The sequence below is a fragment of the Meleagris gallopavo genome, chromosome 30 (genome assembly GCF_000146605.3).
Source record: "Meleagris gallopavo isolate NT-WF06-2002-E0010 breed Aviagen turkey brand Nicholas breeding stock chromosome 30, Turkey_5.1, whole genome shotgun sequence".
Taxonomy (NCBI): domain Eukaryota; kingdom Metazoa; phylum Chordata; class Aves; order Galliformes; family Phasianidae; genus Meleagris; species Meleagris gallopavo.
Window position 1 is genome coordinate 3,636,122 of NC_015040.2, and position 19,945 is coordinate 3,656,066.

General features: G+C 59.0%; 2 protein-coding genes across 2 annotated transcripts in view; both read right to left on the reverse strand.

The window, feature by feature from the left end:
- The window catches only part of IFI30 (IFI30 lysosomal thiol reductase), a 3,326-nt gene extending 943 nt beyond the window's left edge, over window positions 1-2,383 (reverse strand). The window contains 9 exon segments of the mRNA XM_010725107.2: window positions 1-87; window positions 89-154; window positions 251-346; window positions 429-503; window positions 572-751; window positions 1,378-1,458; window positions 1,461-1,693; window positions 1,696-1,995; window positions 2,302-2,383. Of these exon segments, the coding sequence (XP_010723409.2) occupies window positions 1-87; window positions 89-154; window positions 251-346; window positions 429-503; window positions 572-751; window positions 1,378-1,458; window positions 1,461-1,693; window positions 1,696-1,995; window positions 2,302-2,383 (1,200 nt within the window).
- Window positions 2,384-3,232: 849 nt separating this feature from the next.
- On the reverse strand, window positions 3,233-18,230 carry PIK3R2 (phosphoinositide-3-kinase regulatory subunit 2). The gene is made up of 16 exons (XM_010725057.3): window positions 18,104-18,230; window positions 15,043-15,765; window positions 11,591-11,683; window positions 11,040-11,102; window positions 9,819-9,950; window positions 9,418-9,619; window positions 9,029-9,114; window positions 8,611-8,716; window positions 8,405-8,503; window positions 8,060-8,240; window positions 7,671-7,796; window positions 7,279-7,421; window positions 6,911-7,087; window positions 6,581-6,652; window positions 6,195-6,365; window positions 3,233-5,899 (listed from the first exon to the last, which is right to left on the reverse strand). The coding sequence occupies exons 2-16, from the start codon at window positions 15,392-15,394 to the stop codon at window positions 5,707-5,709; spliced, it is 2,196 nt and encodes a 731-aa protein (XP_010723359.1). The 5' UTR covers window positions 15,395-15,765; window positions 18,104-18,230; the 3' UTR covers window positions 3,233-5,706.
- Between the last annotated feature and the right edge of the window lie 1,715 nt (window positions 18,231-19,945).

Sequence of the window (19,945 nt, forward strand, 5' to 3'; positions counted from 1 at the left end):
CCCGTTGATGACGACCCATGGGACGTATTGGTGCGGCGGGTCGAGAGCGTCCGTCAGCTGGGCGTTGCGGTGCATCAGGGCGGTCCCCCAATCCCCCCTGCACGCAGGCGGTGATGCGGCCTGCATCCAGCTGCGGGGCGTACACCTGCAGGCACTGGGATCACAGCATCATAGAGGGCTTTAGGCTGGGAGGGACCTTAAAGATCACGGAGGGCAGCCGTGGGGTGGTGAGCGGGGGACAGTGTCATACAGCCTTCAGGTTCTTGGTGGCAGAGGAGCCCGACTCCATGCAGAAGATGACAGGAAAATAGGTGGTGAAGTTCTCGGCCTCGTGCATCAGGCAGGCCTGCGGGGATGGGGGGATGTGGTGAGCATCCCCCAAACCGTCCCATGAGGATGGGGACGGGGACAGGGACAGCCTGGCTCACTTGCAGCATGTTGCCCAAACACTCCTCTGAGCCGTGCTGACACTGGAACTGCCACTTCCCAGAGACCTTCTTCTCCTGCAGGATGAAGCGGTGTGAGCGCAGCTGGCAGTGCGCACTCAGCAGAGGGCTGCAGCTGCTCCTACCTGAGCGTTGCCATACGGCACCAGGGTGATGTTCAGGACATCGGTGGGCAGCAGCAGCCAGGTGGTGAAGAGCTGCTGCACCAGGAAGCCCCGACACGCCGGGCACAGGCTCTCATAGTATAGACTCAGCTGCACGGGAGCAGCTGTTGGGTGCGAGAGATTGGCACAGTGGCTCTCTGCCTGTGAGTGAAAGGGTTTGGGGTACGGGGGCTGTGCCACGGTAAGGCTGCAGCCACCTGCGGTTGCATAGCATGGGGGAAAGTTGCTGGGATGGGGCAGGACGGAGCCTTGCGTGCGCTAGGAGGGAAGTGAGAACCGCAGAGGGTTTGCTGCAGCTGCAGGATTGTGCATGTGGTGCTGGGGCTTTCCTCAGGAACTTCCGCCATGTATTCTGGGGAAAACCACAGCCAGTGGGGTCTGGACCCCCCTGAGCAGGGGCACAGCACCCACCTCTGGGTGGGCTGCAGCCCATCCAGTGCTGCCGGACCCGCCATTAGCGGTGCCAGCATCCAGAGCGATTCATGACAGAATGAGCTGCAAAACTGTTTCGTGCTGAAAAAGAAGTGACGACAGATCCCAGGGATGGGATAGGGTCTGACTGCAGCACAACTCTTCCCCATGTGCGGCAGGGAGCGCCACTGGATGCGGGACCCCAAGCATCCCTGCTCAGAGCCAGCACACCGGGTACCAGCACCAGGTGTGAGCACCGTGTGCAGCTGCAGCCCCGCACCTCCGCCCCAGCCTCATACAGCACCAGCAGCAGCTGTGTCCCCAGATGGCACCAACACCGGCCCCGCGGCTCTGACCTGGCAAGCAACGGCGATCTCCCGTGAGCTGCACCAGAGGTGGGTCGGGTAGTCACAGCCGGGCAGGGCCAGCCCCAGCCCCCAGCCCCCACGGCCAGCAGGACCAGCGGCACGGCGGGGGCCATGGGGACGGCAGGGTGGCCGAGAGCCAGCGCAGAGGCGAGCCTGTCCCAGCTGGGGTTTTTAAAGCCCGGCTGCACCCGCCTCCGCACGCCCTTCCTGCCTGGCGCAACCGAGCTCCTCATGTGACACCGACGCCGCTGACTCACGTGGGGCTGTGGATGCCGCCAAGCCATCCTTGATGCCCCACAGCAGTGCCATGGGGCAGCGGTGGCTTCGGGGCGCAGCTCTGCCGTTTGGGTTTTGGGGCAAGGCCAGCCAGCCCAGCCCCACTGGCTGTCACTGCTCCCTCATGCGTGGACCAGTTGCAAAAGGTCGTGGGCAGAAACACAGCCCTGAGCAGCACCAATAGCTCCTGGCAGCCCCAGCCCCGCTCTGAGCCCCCAGCCCTGCAGCCGGTACCTGACCCCCCCAGCTCCTTCTGGGACTGGCGGTGGAGGTCGGTACTTCCCCACGGGTTGCAGCCAGGGGGGTCCGGATGTTTCTTGCCCCTTTGGGCTCAGCTCCACTTCAGTCCACTCCCATCTCAGTTCCCCTGGGGACTCGCTGCCACCCCAAAGAAAGCCCTGCGATCATCTCATTAAGTCTGTTTTATTTGTGGGTTTTTTTTTCCATTTTCTTTTTCTTTTTTTTTTCTGAAGTACCGTACAAAAATTCTCTTACAGTAACAAATACTGGGTTTACATTAGTAAACATCAACAGAAAGAGCATAGAGAACTACTGCTGGTAACAAACAGCTGAAGTGGCGAGTTAGAGTATGGATTATTGCATATACCTAAGGACTAACATCTCGGTAGCGCTCACACAGCCGCCACGTCCTCTCTGAGCACAAAGCGGTCGGGGCACCTCTGCCACCCCTGTCACCCTCCTGCGATGTGAGCACCATCGGGGGTGATATTGGGGGGCTCAGAGCGTCCTGAGCAGAGCAACGTGACCCGAGCCGAAGCGAGCAGAGCCGGGCACAACCCTGGGCTCTCCCCCCGCAGGGCTGCGCTGCGCCCCGGGAGCGGAACGGCCGCGTTGTGCCCGTGGGACGTGGGCACGTGGGGCGGTGGGGGACATGCGGGTCACAAGCAGCAAAGCACAGCCCAGGGCCTCGAAAAACGTCACTACCCAGACAGCACGAGCGAAAGCATCATAGACAAATCACAACTAGCTTATTCCAGGGGAGCTGCGCTGCGGAAAGCTCAGGGTTTGGTTTTTCACCTGAAGGGGAAAGAAGGGAAAAGGAGCGTTTCTGAGAGCCAAGTCAAGCATGGCTGGAGGAATGGCATCGGTCCTCCTCACCACGCACAGTACTGCAAGCAGAGCCCCAAGGGGCCGACCACGGGTCCCCCCAGCCACGGGGATGCGTGTCAGGGCTGGACGACGCAGGGGGGGCACCGCGACTGCTGCTGAGCTCACACAGAGGCTGCGGCTGTGCAGCAGGGAGGGACAGCGTGGGGAGAATCAGAAATACAGCTGGGAGGGTGAAAAACGCCGTCACAGGAAGCTGGGATTTCCCTGGGCAGCAAAGCCCGGGCCAAGCAAAGCGCTGGGAGCGGCTGAAGAAGAGCAGGCGCTCACAATGTGGGTGAGGGGCTGGAGGAGCCGTCCCTGCAGCCCACCCCCACAGCACAGGCGCCCAGCACAAAGCTCTGGGGTGTCACAGCCCCCCGAGGGCTCTGTGTCTTTTGTAAAGGGTGAAGAAGCTTAGCAGAAAATCAACCTCCTGGTGTTCCAGCTTGGTTTGCTATCAGAGGGGCTGGGGGCAGCTGGGCTTTGATTCTGAGCGATGCCCAATTCGAACTCTCACACTGACGGACGCACCCACAGCCTCCAACTGAACTAACAAACCCCAGAGGGAGTCTGGCTGTGCTCAGCGAGGCCATCACCAAACCAATCTGCACTTTGTGCTGTTTACTGAGGCAACAGATTGCGGGTCCGTTTGGATCGCCGGTGATAAACGCGCTGCAGAGCACACACCAGAAGCAAGAATATGAGTAACTGAGCTGGCCACAGACACATTCACTCATGGAATAACTCTACAGAGATTTCTAAGTTTCCCACGGAAGCCCTCAGTATAACTGAGTGTGTGAATCTCACCAACGGGTTTCCCTATGGGGGGGAGAGACTCGGCCACCGCCTGGGCCCAGAAGACAGCAGTGCCATCCTCCTGCTTCAGGTTGGGCCTGCAATGGTATTCTCCCTAAAATTCCTCCTCTCTTAGGACATTTTTATATTGTTTTTTTCCTTGCAGATGCAGCGTGAGTGAACTTCAATAAATCACCTCCCATAATTATTACACAGGGAGGGCTCTGAGCACGGGGGCTGCCAGCCCTACTGCTCTCGTGTCCCAGCCCGAATTGTTCCCTTAATTGTTAATTATTAATTATCACTGATCGCCATGTGATCCCCCCGAGTGATAGCACCAAACACTGGCAGAGCAGGGGAGCCCCAGCACACAGCCTGGGGCCCATGGAGGGCGCACAGAGCAAGGAACGGGGTCTGTACAGCTGGGGGCAGGAGAGCTGCCACAAGCAACAGGAACGTAACGTTTGTACCAGCAATCCCAGATCCAAAAAGGATCCAGGGAGCGGCCGGATCAATGCGAGCAGCAGAGCTGATCATGGGAATTGGGAGCATGAAATGCTGCATGCCCCACTGCAGACAGAGCATGGAGGATGGGACGTGGGCAGAGCACACACAAATGCACTGCAGCACTGAGGACCCGGCTCAGCCCATCATGACACAAAGCGGAAGCAGCAAAGCCTACAGCATCCACCAGCCTGTCCAGGATGTGGCCTCTGTAAGGGAAAGAGCCTCTCAGGCAAATCAAGAGGACGATGGATGCTTTCTTCAAGCCGGGCAGACAGGATGATGCAGTAAAGCAAAAGCCACCACAGCCTCAACTCAGAGCCCAGGTCCAGCTGTTAAAGCTCCTGCAGGGCTCACCCCACACCGCCTCTGCTGCCCTGGAGCCCTCTGAACTCAGCCTTTTCCAAAGAGATGCCCCAAGCCGGCCAGCCACAATGGGCAGCTCTACAACCACCCCCAATACAGTACTCACAAATACAAGTGCTTTGCATACACAGTTGGGTATCATGCACATACATCCCTATGTGCCAAGGCCCCAGGCCCAGCAGAAATGCCACCCTCCTGCAGCAGAGGTCCTTCATTTTGTGCAGGGCTCGTAGTGTGCGTCAGCCTCCCACCCCTCCTGCCCCGAGCTGCAGCAGCCCGCCCAGCCGCTGCCCACGCGCCTGCATGTCGTAGTGGGAGTTCAGCAGGATGAGGTAAGCAGCCAATTACAAAAAGAACCATATTTACAGAGCTACAGTTAGCTTCAACGGGTTACACTCGCAGAGATTCACCAAAGACAACCAGAAACAAAGAGCTGTGCGTCCCACGGATTCTGCCGGGAAAAACATGGGTACCAACACGGATTTCACAGCTTAGTTGGCACAACTAAGGTGAGAGATTCGTCACAAACCACATCCTCCCTCCCCAGACAGCAACACTACAGAGGTGGCTATGACACCAGGGACCAAGACAGCGAGATGGGGAACAGGATGGAGGGGGGATCTCAGCCAAGAAGCCCTCCTGCCAGCACACCCGCTGCCCCATGGAGGACACCACCTTCTTTTTGAAATGAGTCTCTGCATGGAAGAGCAGCACCCCTCGTACCAGACAGCAGCTCCCACCCCCGACTGCAAAGTCACCCAGGGAAGAGGGAAGTGAGAGTGGAGGACACATGCTCAGGGGAGGCTCCTCCTCCTCCTCCTCCTCCAGGATCCGGCAGATCCCCTCGCTCAGAATGTGCCAGCGCTGCTCAGCTGGGCAGGGAATGACACCACAGTGCAGAGGAATTGGGATCTAGCTCTACGGTGATGCACAGCGGGGCAACCTGCCAGCAAGAAGGGGACCTGACCTGTTTGTTGGGGAAGGGGAGGGGGCTGCGTTCATCCACAGCAATTCAATCACAACTAGATCCCACCTCGTAAGGGCTGGAGGCCGCTGCGAGTCAACATTCCAGCCTTTTTGTCCCATCAGCCAACACGGGTTTCAGCTACTGACCAAAAGGGACACCAGGAACGGTCACAGACATCTCAGATGCTCTGGAGGGGCAGGAGCACAGAGACTCAACTATACAGGGTGCAAGAGTCCAGAGCCAGAAAGCAGCGCTCTGGGGAGAAGCTGAAGGCAGCTGTTGTGTTGTGCACGGTCTGTTCATCTGGCTGGTGGCTGGGAAAGGACCGGGTGAGCCAGCGTGACATTCAGGGAGTCATTGTGCTGCACCAGGGACGTGTGCTTGTAGTGCAAGACCAGGTCCTTGAGGGAGGCGTAGAGATTGTAGGGCTCTGCAAACCCATAGCCAGTCGCTGTCTTGTAGATCACGCAGTGCTTGGTGTCACCATCCACCCTGGCAGGGAGAAAAGGGAACATGGGTTAGCGGCACGCGAAGGATCCCTGCTAGGACAGCAAGAGCAGAGCGCAAGCTGGCACCACCGGAGCTGCCCAAAGACACATCTGGCCCTGGCATGAGGAGCCAAAGCAGACAGGAGACTTTGGGGAAGCCCAGCCTGCCAGCTGATGCCTCCACCAGCTCCAGCATCTGGCAAGAGAAGGGCAGAGCAGCACGGGAGCACAGCCAACACCAGCCCCGTCCCGCTCCCCACGTGGCTGCAGCCTCACACACAGCACTGCGGGGTACTCACACCACGGAGCAGGCATAGCACCCCTTCTGGCTGCTCTCACGGATCAGGAAGGTGCCGTCCCGTTTGCCACACAGCATCTCCTCTGCCTGCAAGCGGTTGATCTTCCCCACGTACCACGTCCGCTCCTCGTGGTGGGGCAGTTCCTCCTCGTCATCCATCATGGAGTACTGACTGCAATTGAGCACAGGCAGGGTCAGGACCCTTCACTTTGGACGTGTGACCCCCCCCCATCTTTCCTCCCCCAGCCAGCTGCCATCACTCCTGGCAAGGAAGGCTCCTCAGCTCCCAGACAGGGAGATGGGATTTGCCCAAAGCCCCCGAACAGGCAGAACTGGCTGCACCAGCTGTGCTCCTACAGCCCCCAACACACGAGCAGGGACACTCACTCCTCCGTCTCGTTCTTGATACCCAGCCACTCGTTGATTTTCTTCTGCCGGGCACCCTTCTGCGTCAGCCACCTGGGGAAGAAGCAGCAGAGCTCAGTGCAGGCAGCGTGCCCAGGCAGACAGCACTCACCCAGCAGCCATCACCAGAGGGCAGCAGCCTCCCCCCTTGAGGAGCTGCCGTGCCCCGGGGCTGCAGGGCTCCTCGCTCCTGCACAAAGCAGCCCTAAGAGCCGGTCTGACAAACCCCAAAGCCCTCAAGGAGCCAGCTGGATGGGCTGCAGGGGAGCCGGGCCCCTCTCCCAGCCCTCTGCGGGGGCAGGCACTACATACACCAAATACTGGTCCCGCAGTTTGCGCAGCTGCATGAGGTCTGGCTTCAGGCTGTTCATGCGCTTGTCGATCTCCCGGTTTTCCGAGGCCTGTTTCTTCAGGTCCTGCTCCAGCTTCATCTTGCTGTCGTGGATCTCCGTGATGCGAGACTTGAGCTTCTCTGAGTTCATGAGGATCCTGGGAGAAAGGAAGGGTGGGCTGTGAGCCAAGGTGGGGGAGGCGAGGGAGGCAGCCTGCCAGCTCCAGCCTGCAGCATGCTGGAGAAAAGGGCTGTGCGTGCCTCGGCTCTGCCCTGAGCCCGGATGTTCCTTCCAGCCCCAAGAGCCCTTCCCCAAGCAGGACAGGTCACTGCTGCCCTCAGTCCTTACCGCTGCACCTCCTTCTCGTTGCCCTCTCGTCGGAAGCGCTCGATGTACTCCTTGCTGCATTTCTCCTGTGTCTGACACTGCTCCTCAAAGATCTTGATCGTTTCATTAAAGGCTTCAATTGCTGTCCTCTTCATCTGCAGCTCCTGAGTTGAGGAGAAGGGAGAGCTGAGTGAGGGGGAGGATGTGGGCAGGTTTCTGCCCATCTGGAGCATCTTCTTCTCCCCTTCCCAAACCAGCACTGTCCCTGGTGCAGTCAATACATTCCCGCTTTGAAGTTCTCTGGGGAGTCCCCCCAAATCCAGAGTGGACATTTGGGGCAGTGGGTGCCCAACTTCTGCTCTCCTTTCTGCAGTGTACGGCTGTCAGTGACCGGCGACGTTGGGGCCACGTACCTGGGAAGTGCGGGTGTACTCCTCATACAGCAGATCATACTCCCAGCTCTTGTCCTGGTACTGCTGGTGATAGACCTTCAGCTGTTCCCCTACAGCTTCCACACTGTCCTCCTTTACCACTTGGTCCTGCCATACACAAAGCCTCAACTCAGGACCCGCTCCCGCCCTACAGCAGCCCCTCTGTAAGGCAATCGGCCCCATGAAAGCCCACCCACCCTGCAGGGTGCCCATTACCCCACAAAGCAATGTCCCAGCACAGCGAAGAGGTGCTGCAGGACACGGTCTGGACTACAGAGCCCATCTACCGAAGGGCCAGGGACGGATGAGCAAATAGATGCCCTGATTCTGGCTGTTCTGACCAGCCATTACTCCTGCAGCACAGGCCTCACCTGCTGGTACTTGGAGATGGGGTAGAGCAGCCTGGTGTCCAGCTTGGCGTTGTACTGGGCAAGCGACTCATGCCTGTAATGTGTGATGAGCTCCACCACTGAGCCAAAAGTCAGGGGCTCTGAGAAGCCATACTTCCCTTCCCGGTGAAAGATCTTGATCAGCTTGTTATTGCCTCCTTTCCTGTAGCAGGGAAGAGAGAGCAGAGATGCCTTTCACCACTCCAGTGCTCTGCTCTAGCACGATGTGCCCCTTGTGCCAGCCTGATGTTCCATCAGCCACAGGGACACTTGCTGACAGCTCCACCCCGGGGCAGCAGAGGCTCTCAGAGGGCTCCAGCTCCCTACCTGAGTGTGAGTGTGTACTCCCCCTGGATCTTGCTGGAGGCATCACGCACCAGGAAGGTTCCATCCGGCGTGTCCCGCAGCTTCTCATTCACTTCCTCCCTGAGAGGGACAGAGGATTGTCACAGCCTGTGAGGTGCAACCAGAGCTCCCCTAGATAACCCAACAGCCTGGGCATCCACAGCAGGAGCTGCCAGCCACCCCCTTACCGGGAAATGTCACCCCAGTACCACTCGGCGTCCTGCAAGGGCACGCTGTTCCCGTTGGCCAGGCTGGCTGCACTGGGCTTTGGCTTAGGTGGCTTTGGAGGCAACGCTGTAAGAGAAGCAGAGTCGAAGCAGGGTTAAAGCGGGGCTGGCTCAAGTCCCAGCTCCACACCCTCGCCAGAGGCAATCCCTTGGAGCTCAGAGTCCCCCTCCCTGAGGTAACTGTCCTGGGAAGCCCTGCTGGGCCACCATACTGCCAGGAGCAAGAGATTAGAGCCTTGAGCAGGCATCCAAGCACAGCTGGGCTACAGAAATGCCCTCAGCAATCTGCTCAGGGAGGCAGGGATTCCACACCCACACAGCACAAATGCTAATGCCTCGGGTCCCAAAGAGGGGGCACGTCAGCTACTGGGGACAGTACCTGGAGGCAACTGTTCTGGCTCCAAGTCCTTCGTCTGCAGAAGCATCTCCAGAAAAAGCACAGAGAAGTCAGGACTCAGCTCCGGGCTGTAGGAAGAGAGGAACGAATCAGCAATTGTAGGGGAGAGCCTGGCACTCCTCTGTGCCCCCTGCGCAATGGGTCAGCAGGGTCAGCTGTTCATCCCGGCACAGCCCAGCTGCTGCAGTGCAGAATAACAGAAGGGCTCTGCCCTGGCTTTGGGCCCCACCTCTGTATGCTGCCAGCAGTTTAATCCCATGTGCAGCGGGGCCGGGGTGCGGGTAGATGTACTTTTACAGCCTGGACTCCTTGTCCTGGCAGGCACAGCGGGCAGCACGGGTACGTGGCTGGGATCTGAGAGCTGCACGTACCTGGCGCCGGGCAGCCGGAGGAGAAGGGGGCCAAAGATCTCTCCCAGGGCCTGAGGGTGGAGGCTGTTGCTCTCGGCCTGCTGCGATACCTTCCCCAGATGCCGGAGCAGGAACTGCAGGGTGAGCGTGTTCTGGAGTGGGACTGCAGGCGACTCCAAGGCCAGCAGCAGCTGTTTCCGGCAATTCTCTGGCTGGGGGATCTCTGGGGAGAGAAGCAAGACACGATGGAATGGCTGGGCAGCCGGCACTGCTTTCCACGCTCTGGCTGTCACAGCGTGGGAGCACTGTTGGCAGCAGAGGCCACATGACAAACCCCAGAGGGACAAAACCTATTTTATTACCCCAAACACATCCGTTCCACCCATGCACCCATTCCCAAGTGCGGCCGGGGCAGCCCTTACCCTGCAGGATGCGAAGGATGTCTCCATGCACAGACACTGGCACCACAGGGGAGGGCAGGTCCTGCAGGTAACCTCGCAGCGCTTCGCCCAGGGAGTGCACGTCAAAGGGCTCCAGGTCACCCAGGCTCCAATCTGCCAAGGCAGAGATTTCCCATGGGAGATGGGTGCAGATCTGGCATCCACCCCAGAGCGTTGTGTCCCACTGCAGCACGAGTGCAGCGAGCGATGGGGGCACCTAGAAAGAGCTATAAAACCTCTGGCTGCTGCCAGCAATCGTGGGACGTGGCAGGTGGGAACTTTGAGAGAGCGCTGGCAGCTCCTGGGCAGTCAAGCAGACCAGAAGACTGAACCTGCCTGGAGGTTCTGAGTAACCTGAAGTAAGCTGGCACAGGCTCCCCTGGGAGGGGGTGTTAGCGGATTTGGGTGCCCACACCTTTTGCTGAGCCCTGCCAAGGGCACATATGACTTGTCTGAGTTCTATTCCCTGCTATTGTTAGAGACAAGCACGAAGAGGGGATCGGCCAATTGTTCACACACCAAACCCAACAGCAAAAATGTCTCCCCTGAAGCGTGCTGCCCCAGAAACACCAGGCACAGGCTGCTGGGACAGCACAGAGAGCCTCTTCAGAAAGCAGCACGGCCGGAGCCAAGAGCACTGCTTAGCTCAGGCCCATGAAGAACATCTGCGAACGGGGACAAGCTCGCAGGCTGCTGGAAGTGGCCCAGGCTCAGCCGAGAGGCAGACAGCTCCCGGGGCTTGCTGGCACAGACCATCAGCCGCAGGCAGAGCGGAGCCACAGCTCCAGCCACCAAGCTGAGCTCTATGATCCCCTCCTGCTTATTAGTGGTGCGACAGAGCCAGAGAAACCTCCACAAGGCTGTCGTCAGAGCACCCTGAGAGCAGGGCACCCCGAAGAGACGGCAGGAGAGCAGCTGGGGATTCACTTGGAGGCCCGCGGGTCTCTCAGCCGGTGCCGCATCCCTTTGCCCTGACCCCTGCCCACGCGTGGCTGCAGGAATCCTCCCCGTCCCGACCCCAGCATGTGAGAGGGGGACATGTCAGGACGGGCAGGCCCAGCCCCGCAGGCAGCGTGCAGCAGTCAGGAACTGCCAGGGACAGGCGAGCCCGGCCTGGATTGCATTACTGCTGGTGCTGTCACATCCACTAATCTCCTCCATCTGAGCCGATTCGCCTCCTCACCATGAAGAGCTGGTTCTTACCGGTTCTTAGAGCTTGCCTCAGTTCGGAGCCAGATGTCCTGTATAACATCTCGCTGTCTAACCCTGCAGAAGTGAGGACGCTGCTGTTAGCTGCAAGCTGTGCAAGCCCCAGCACACGCACCGTTCTGGAGCCAGCCTGGTGAGACAATGGCTGCAGCACGACTCGAGGCAGGCAGCTCACACAGCACTCCTGCAGATGCTGCCACAGCCCCCCCCGATCCCTGGGACACCCAAGGTTCAGTGCCCCCACAGCGGGGATTTGGGAGCACCCTGCAGAGCCTGCCCAGCATCCTGCAGCACCCTGCTGCACTCCAAGCACTGCAGCACAAGCTCTGTGCTGTTTGGAGCTGGACAACTCAGCAGGGTTAAGCCTGGGGACCAGCACCTGAAGCCAGAGAGGACTGGGAGGCCCCCCTCCCACAGGCAGCTGTGTATCACATATCTCAGTCTTCTGTCCAACACCAACAGCTTTTATAAACAGCTGCCTTTATCCCACTCGCACTGGGGCTGTAGAGGGTGTCAGCCCCTCGGTACTCAATGTCCCCCGTTACCTTTCTTCTCAATGGCTTCCACCAGCTTCACCAGCAGCGGAGGTGCAACCTCTGGAGGGCTGAACTGCTCCTGCAGGTCGGGGAGAGGAGACCCTGGGGAGAAAGGAAGAGGTCAGACCCCACTCAGCAGACAGTCCACAGCAGAGCTGGGGCCAGAGCACAAACAATAAATTGCTCCTAACAGCAGCATCCGCAGGCAGAAAAAGCCTGGCCCTGACCCCTGCTAGCAGGCCACAGCCACACAAATGCTACGCAGAGATGCGGGGAGCCCACGAGCTGCTCCCTAAACCAGCCCAGAATCTGCGGAGCCCAGCCTCGCTCAGAGTCCCAGAAGGCACAATGAAAGGCACAATGAAAGGCACACACAGAGGGATCCGTACTGCTTCCTGATGACACCGCAGAGCAGAGCTCACCTCCCTGAATGCCCAGCTCGTGTGGGCAGGCACTGCAGGGGTTACCTGGGCTCTGGAATTCAGGCTCAGTTCAGCCCCTGCCCGGGACGGACGCAGCACAGGGCTGCTGGAGAGGAGCGTGGCTGGGGAGCTCGCAGCGGTGAGCTGTGATTAATCCAGCGATTCAGGCAGAGTGCAGCGTCAGCAAATTCCTGCCCTTGATTGCTCGTTTAACATGGAAACCAGCCCTCTGCCTCCCCCTCCCCGCTAGCCCATAACCTCGGTGCAAGCTGCTGCAGGGACAGCCGGTGGCACAGCACCAGGCACCCCGTGGCAGGATTGCTGCAGGCAGCCCCTGTGCTCCATGCAGCCCGCACCGACCGGTCAGGGCAGCACAGCCGGCTGCTCCACACCACGTGTCCCAGGAGCCCTCACTGCCCTGTGTGCTCCCAGACCCTCCCCAAGGCACAGCCTAGCATCAAACAGCACTTGGGTGCCATCTCTGGGTCTGTAACAGGGTCGCAGCAGCGTGGGAAGGGCTGCGACACGCTGTGATAGGGGGGCAGCTGCCTCGAGGTGCCTTTTGGGAAGCTGAAGATGGAGCTGGGAGCTGCAGTGTGAGCACAGGGCAGGGCAGCGGTGCTGCCAAAGCACAGCCTGTGTGCTCCAGTGAGATGGCTTCAGGGCCGGCACAGCAGGGCCCCAGGCATGCTTCCCCATGCTGAGTGTGACGCATACCAGGGCAGGAGGGTGCACGCCCAGCTGCCAACAGGAGGATGAGCAGAGTCAGGCTCATCCCTGCTCCCTGCTGAGTGCCAGCCAGGCAAGAGGCTCCTCCAGGCCAGGCAGTCCCCAGCACAGGGACATCAGTGGTCCATGAGGGCACCCAGCACACTCTGCTTCACGGAAGCAGAACCAAAAGGCAGCACTGCATTGCAAAACACAGCTCTGTTGTCATGGATCTGACCTGAGCTTGCCCGTGCACCCAGTGTGGTCCCACCGCAAGCTGCAAGTTCGTACCCGTGAACCTCCTGCCCCCACTGCCACAGCAAGGGACAAAACGGTTCAGGGGCTGTGCTTCAAGACAACGACCACGGAGGAGGGAGCAGCTCAGTGAGGGCCTAGGCTGCTGCTGGACGATGCCAAGGCAGAACAAGGCTGCTCCGAGAGCTGCCCATGCCCTTGGCTGGGCACAAGATGGGGCTCAGCACGGCATTCCCCGGGGCGAGGCCAGGTCCTCACGGCAGCTGGACGAGGAGCACGGGGCTGGCAGCTCCAGGCCTGACCCTTGGGAAGGGCTGAAGGGAGGGTAAACGCTGCGCTCCCCACGTGGTCCAGTTGGGAATGTGCTGTTTCAGCAGGCAGCAGCCTGCGCTGGGATCCAGCAGCCATCGCTGCAGCCAGCAGCAGCTCCCCAGCCCGCCAGGCCTCTGGGCTGGGCCAAAGCGAACAAGGGCACTCACAGCACAGCCGGGCAGCTGCGGAAACATTTCCAAGCCGCATTTTCCGCTCACGCTCTCTGCAGAAGGCAAACACCAGAAGCTCATAAATTCAGCCTCGGAAAGCACCGGGGCTTGCTGCCCTGCAGGGCTGTCTCTGCCGGGGCCCCTTCCTCCCAGGCTGCGGTACGGCCACGCTCTGATAGGGGGATAAGGGACTGCCAAGTCAGGGCAGACCCAGGAAGCAGGGCAGAAACACAGGCAGCTATGAGCCAAGAGACATCTCTGCACCTCCCGAGCAGGCCTCATCCGAGCACAGGCAAGCCACAAAGAAATAACACAGCCTTGGCTCGAATACAATTCCTCTGTTGCAAAAATGCGCCTTCCCCCAGCAACACAACGCGCTGCGTGCAAAACGGCCTCAGGCATTTGAACTGCTGTCCCACAGCTTGTGTGCCCGCGGCTGGGGCGGCTGTGGGTGCACCAAAAGGGGCAGGGACACAGCTGGCACCTGGCACACTGCGTTCCCTGTCTTCACGCTGCCCATCCTAGGGCAGGAAGCAGAGCGGCTGGCTTTTGGTTTCTTTTCCACGGGTCAGGAACGTCAGCACATATCCTTTTCCACATCACACAGCTCTCCACCCCCAACCTTGCACAGGGCAGAGGCTTTGACCACCCACACACAGCTCTGCCAAGCCAAGCTCCAGGAGCATGAGAGAGCCCACAAAGGCACAAGTACAGCCCTCGAGGGCGTGCAGGGCTGGGTGCAGGCAAGGCCAACACATGCACTGCAGAGCGTGCCCCAGGCTCCCACCAGGAGCCAATCCCTGGAAGGGGGGTGACGCAAGTCGGTGATCCTGCTGCCAGCCCCAGCGCCTGGCCCAGCCACGTTTGCACCCTGCAGAGACCGTGGGATCCCCAGGGCCGTGATGCTGGTTTGGGAACAGCACACCCAGCCCCACCATCCCGCTGTCACACAGGGGCTCCTTTCCGCTCCTTAGGGCCTCTGAGAGGTTTCATACAGCATCCGACAGGACGGCCGTAGCTCCCAGCTCTGCGGGCAGCACTGAGGCCGGCAGCTCCTCCGCTGAAGCCATGCCAAACCCAGTTCCTGCCCCAGGTGTGTGGTGCTCATGCCCTGCTCAGCCCTGGCTCTGCCACGCACAGATAGGGACGGATGCCAAGAAGATGAAAATTAGCTGCAGTTCTTGGAAGTACTCTTTTAGATCCAGATTTTTCTCCTCTTGCCCGGAGACAAGTAACTGCATCTCAGTGGAGCTGAGCAGCTCTTGGCAAGGAACAACGTGCCAGGTGCTCGGGAGGCAGACAGGAGGGGTCAGGACTTGCTCTGTGAAGGAGGGAGCTGGGCAAAACCCTCAGCAAAGCAGGGAGAGGGACCACAGGGATCCAGCCGGTCACGGGCCAGGGAAAGACCTCTGAGAGGTTAGAGAGGGACAAGGCTCGTCCCAAGAAGCACTGCAAAGTACGAACACAGATCAATAACCCAAAGAACACAGCACTTTGCTTTTGGCCAGAACCGAGCGTGAGCCCACAAATCCTGCACAACTCAACACTGGCAGGGATCTGCTGAGCAGCAGAAGGGGCCTGCAGAGACGCTTACCTTGCTCAAGAGCCTCCTGCAGTCGGCAGCCACTGGCTCCTGGTGTTGCAGGCAGGGGTCTCTGCACGCGGGGCCGGTGCGAAGGGACGGAGATCTTCACGGGCCCCACGTACTCCACGTACGTGCCGGGGAAGTCACCCTTCTGCTTGGTCCTCTCATTGACACCCAGGATCCACCCGATCTGGTTGGGGTTCTGCTCGTCGCCATCTTTGAAGCCCAAGGCTTGCAGGGCTCCCTTGCTCACCACCAGGATGTCCCCAGGCACCAGGTCAATGTCCTCCTCGCGCTCCTTGCGGTAAGGATAGAGCGCACGGTACTGGAACCCGTCGGTGCTGCCCATTCTCTCTGCCATGAGGAGACGGCTCCCAGCAGTGAGGCAGTGTCCTTTGGGGGGAGAGGAGAGACCTCAGGGGCAGCTCTCCCCCATCAGCAGTCTGAACGTCTCTGCACAACCCAGCACCTCAGGAGCCTGGTCCCAGTGCCCCGGCTTGCTTAGGTGCAGCCCCTTTTCCTCAGCTTGAAACCGCGGTTCAGCCAAATTATGGAGCAAAGGGAGAAGGAGACAAACATAATCCAGCACTCGTGAGTGGGCATGCAGCAAAGAAAAAAGGAGGGCAGGGTTCAGTTCACCAAAAGAGAAGGTTTCCTGGAGTCCGCAGGGCAAAAGCACGGAGCGTTTCCAGCCAGGAGCCGCGTGGCATGCTGCTCCTCCAGACCCAGAGCCTGCAATGAAAGAGAAGAAGGCTCGTCACCGCACCGCCAGGCACCCCGCGCCCTCCCAGGAGCCAGCATTCAAAGCAGGGGATCATCCAAGCGAGGCAGGGCTCGCTTCTCTCCTAACGAGGCTGACTGCAAGCCCTGGATCCAAGTGCTCTCTGCCAGGACATGCTAAGAGCAATTTACACTCAGAAAAGCAAGAGAGGAGCCAGCGGCTGCTCGCAGGAATGCTCTGCAGAGCGAACACCTCCTCTCTGCCACAGTCAGGCACTGGCTCTGCATCTTAAAGAGGATCACTTCTGTTTCTTCAGCCTGCTCTCTTCATAGCACTCATGCAAACAAGAAGACAACAAGTGGGACAAAACAGCCTTTATGCAGGAACTTTTGCATACGGAAAAGGGTGACCCTGCAACCACCAGCTGGAGGCCCTGAATAGGAGCAAAACAAACAGATTTAACCTTTTCTTGCTAAATTGATTAAATTTCACATCTCCCCATGCAATTCCCCACAAAGTCATTTTCTGAAGGTAACTGCCCACAAATGTAGGTTAGCACAGCCTTCAGTTGAAGGCTTTCAAGACGCTTTGCCATTCCCACAGAGCAGCACTTCAAAGCTTTGCTCTGAGCAAAGTGAATTTTTGAACTTTTCTTTAAAAGCAGCAGCATGAAGCGTAGGCAACGCAGGCACAGTTTCTTCACAGATGGAAGCGAGAGAGGTTAAAAATAAAAGTATCTTCAGAAGCCTTCAAATCTGCTTAGAGCTGCTAACCGCCTTTAAGCTATTCAAACACGGAGAAACTGAAGAACAGGCTGCCTGCCCGGCCCAGAAAGCCGCCCAAAAGAACAAACCCAGCTGTAACACGCTGGTTAAGGGCTATGTGAGCTGGGCATTCCCAGCAGCCGGCACGTCCTCCTTTCCCACCCCTCCCTGCCATTTCCACCTCCCTCAGGCTGAGCCGTGGTGCTGAGGATCGGCCCTGTAAGGCACAGCCTGCGGGGCAGCTGGGAACAGACGTCCCAGTGGTGCCCTAGGCCTGCTGGATGGCTGCAGGTCCTGTTAACAGCCTGAGAAATAGTTCTCTGGCCCAGAAACCCGCACCTCATCTGAAAGCCATCAGAGCTCGGAGCTCCCCGAGGCGGGAGCACAGCCTTCTGCCAGCACCGGGTGACCCCAGCACCCTTCCCAGCAGGATGAACGCTCCGCCAACCAAAGCCAAAGCAGCTCCGACCTCACGCTGGGCTCAGCAAGAGGCATTAACATCCGTGATCTGCAGCAACTTGAAACAACCCTCCCGGGCCAGCTACATGCAGCTACAAGCCCCCTTTCCTACCACATCTGTGCTAGCAGAGGGTTGAAGAGATGGCACGAGCCCCCCCTGAAGCTGGCTGCACCCCCAGCTCTGCAGCCCCGCTGCTCCCAGCACCGCCCTGCAAAGCTCCCTCATTCCCCTGACAAAGAAAGGCACAAAGAGGCTGCAGAGCACAAAACCTGTGCAGGAGCCAGAGCCTGTGCTGGCTGCCTGAGTCTGGGCAGACGTCCCAGCTGGGCTGCCTCCTCCATGAATGAGCAGAGAACCCTCAGGGAGGCCGGACGCTCGCAGGGAGGCTCCAGCTGGTGCAGAACAGGACTGAGCCCGATCCAGGTCACTGGAGAGCTTCTCCACGGCTTTCAGTGCAACACAAGGCTGCACAGCTCCCCAGGAGGCCCTCGGGACGCGGGGTGCTTGCAGGCAAGGCAGCACACCCCAGCACAGTAGCCACAGAACGCTCACAGCAGAAAGCACATTTCCTGAATCCAAGCAGTCCCAGCCAGGAAAATATTACTTCATAACCCAGAGCATTAAGAGAGATTTATGGCCGCGCTGGGACGCCTGCCCCTCGCCCCTCTGAACTCTGCCTGCTGGGTCTGATGGAGAGGAGCCACCAGCCTGCAGGGGACAGAGCCTGAACGCAGCGGCTGCCCGGCATCCGGGCTCAGATCCCAGCACAAAGGCCAGGTGCTTCCAAACGGCCCGTGCAGCCACTGAGGCCGGGAGGACAAAAACGCTCAGCCCTGGCAAACTCGTTCAGTAGCTTTTAAGAGCAGAGCTGCACGGCGGGGTGGGAAGAGGCTCCGGAGCTCCGAGTCTCCCAGGAGCAGGTCCCACAGCCTCTGGCTCCGCGCAGCCCGGCGCCTGCTCTTGCACAAGGCAGGGAGCTGAGCTGCTGCGGCACCTCTCAGCGCCGACAGACCCCGGTGGGAAAGCAGAGACCTGCCTCCACACTGCCCCGCTCTCCACGCCCCAGCAGGGCACCTGGCATGCGGATAATTACGGAACCGGAGCCAGGCCGGCCTCGCGCCTCACCTGCCTTCCCTGCACTCAGTCCATGCCGGCAGGGAGCGTCGCTGCCCGTCCTCCAGGAGCCACCAGCCGGCAGCCGAGCCGTGCAGGACCACGACCTGGGAAACCTCTGCAAAGAGCAGGAGATCAGCGCGCGTCTGGGGAGAGAGGGAGGGAACGCAAGGCTTCCACAGCCCTTAAATAGATATTTGGAGGGAAGGAGAAGCTGGGAAGGGGCAGGCGGTGCCGAGAGCGCAGGACACGCACGAGCCTGCCTGCTGCCAGCGCCTCCAAAGCGGGGCTCTGCGTGCGCCAGGAGAGCCAGCAGCTTGCCAGCACATTTCTGCTGGGCCCATCTCCAGCTCCGCTCACGGGGAAGGAGCCTCGTGTGTCTGTGCTGGCGAGCACTTGTCGGGCTCCTCTGAAAATCCCATGCATTAGACATCTAAATACCTTGGTAAATCTATCTCGGTGCCCAGAAACAATCCCACGATTCATTAGCCGCTGTCAATACTTTCTTTGTTTAATACACCAGTCTGAAACAAAAAACACATTACGAGCCTTTTTTCTGCGTGCCCAGCACATAAATAAAAGCATCTCAGCTTTTATGAAATGTGGTTCCTGAGCTTTTTAACCAAGTTCCAAATGCAGTTCAAAGGGCAGCTTGGCTTGAAGTGAGGCAGAGCATTGCTTTCCTTCCAGCGAGGCAGAAGTATGCGTAAAAATATTCTAAAAAAAGTGTTTATGACAGCTTACACAGCTCCAATGTCTCCAACAGATCCTCAGCGAGGGGGAAAAAAGGAGAAGAAAAAAGACGAGAAAACCAAAACCAGATCAAGTTCTGAACTGCATGAAAGCCCGTGTGTTAACAGGTTACAAACCGTGAGAACAAACCTTTCATGTGCTAAAAGCAGCATGGCATGGGGCAGCCAAGCCCATTTTCACCTCTTTTCTCACCAAGAAATGCTTCTGTTGCAGCTGCCAACAGAGCAGCAGTGTCCCACTCATGGAGCAGAACTCCACGCACCGGGGCTCTTTGCTTCAGGTCCCCTGACACGTCCCCACAAACACCCTATTTCCACTTTAGAAGCACAGGGAGGAGCTCAGAGTTGGGATTTTTTTCCCCAGCAGCAAACCCAGCAATGGCTGTTCCCTTAAAAAAAAAAGTCACAGTTCTAAAAGAGCAGACAGAAATGGCATCCCGCTTCTGCTGACCCATCTGCTTAAAATCACTCTTCTGCGGCGTCGGGAATCCATGACAGTTTGTTAGAAGCCCCACACGGCACAGCAACGGCACGAATAACCTACAAGGTGAGATGCACGCAACCCTACGAGGACACAGCAGGAGCTGCACGACCTTCCAGCCTGAGCCGCACCGTCCCTTCCTCCGTTTGCTCTCCATCTTCCATTACCCGGCCGCTTCAGCGCCAGGCTGAGGCTGCAGATACTCTCAGAGGGATTAAGAGAGCCCCCGATATTATAAATACAGCTTTTTATTGTAAACACAGCAGCGCTCCGCCGCTCCAGCCTGGCTCCATTCCCCGCTGCATTCCACTGAGCTGCGGTTTCTCTCCCAACCAACACAGAACTTTCGTCCAGTGAGAACCAACTAAACGCAGAAGGGATTTTTCCACGTTCACAGAGGAGCCAAGACGTAAAAATGGAGCGTTTGGGGGCAGCGATCAGCACCGGGAGACCCGCAGCGCGGCAGCCGGCGCCGTGCCACGAAGCGCGGGCAGCTCCGAGTCACGCTCAGAAATCAGCGAAGGAACCCAAGAGCCCGGGCTGCCCGCATAAAGGACGGGGCGGGAGCGGAGCGGAGGGCAGCGGGGCGGGAGGGAAGGCGACGTTCGGGGCTGCGTTTGC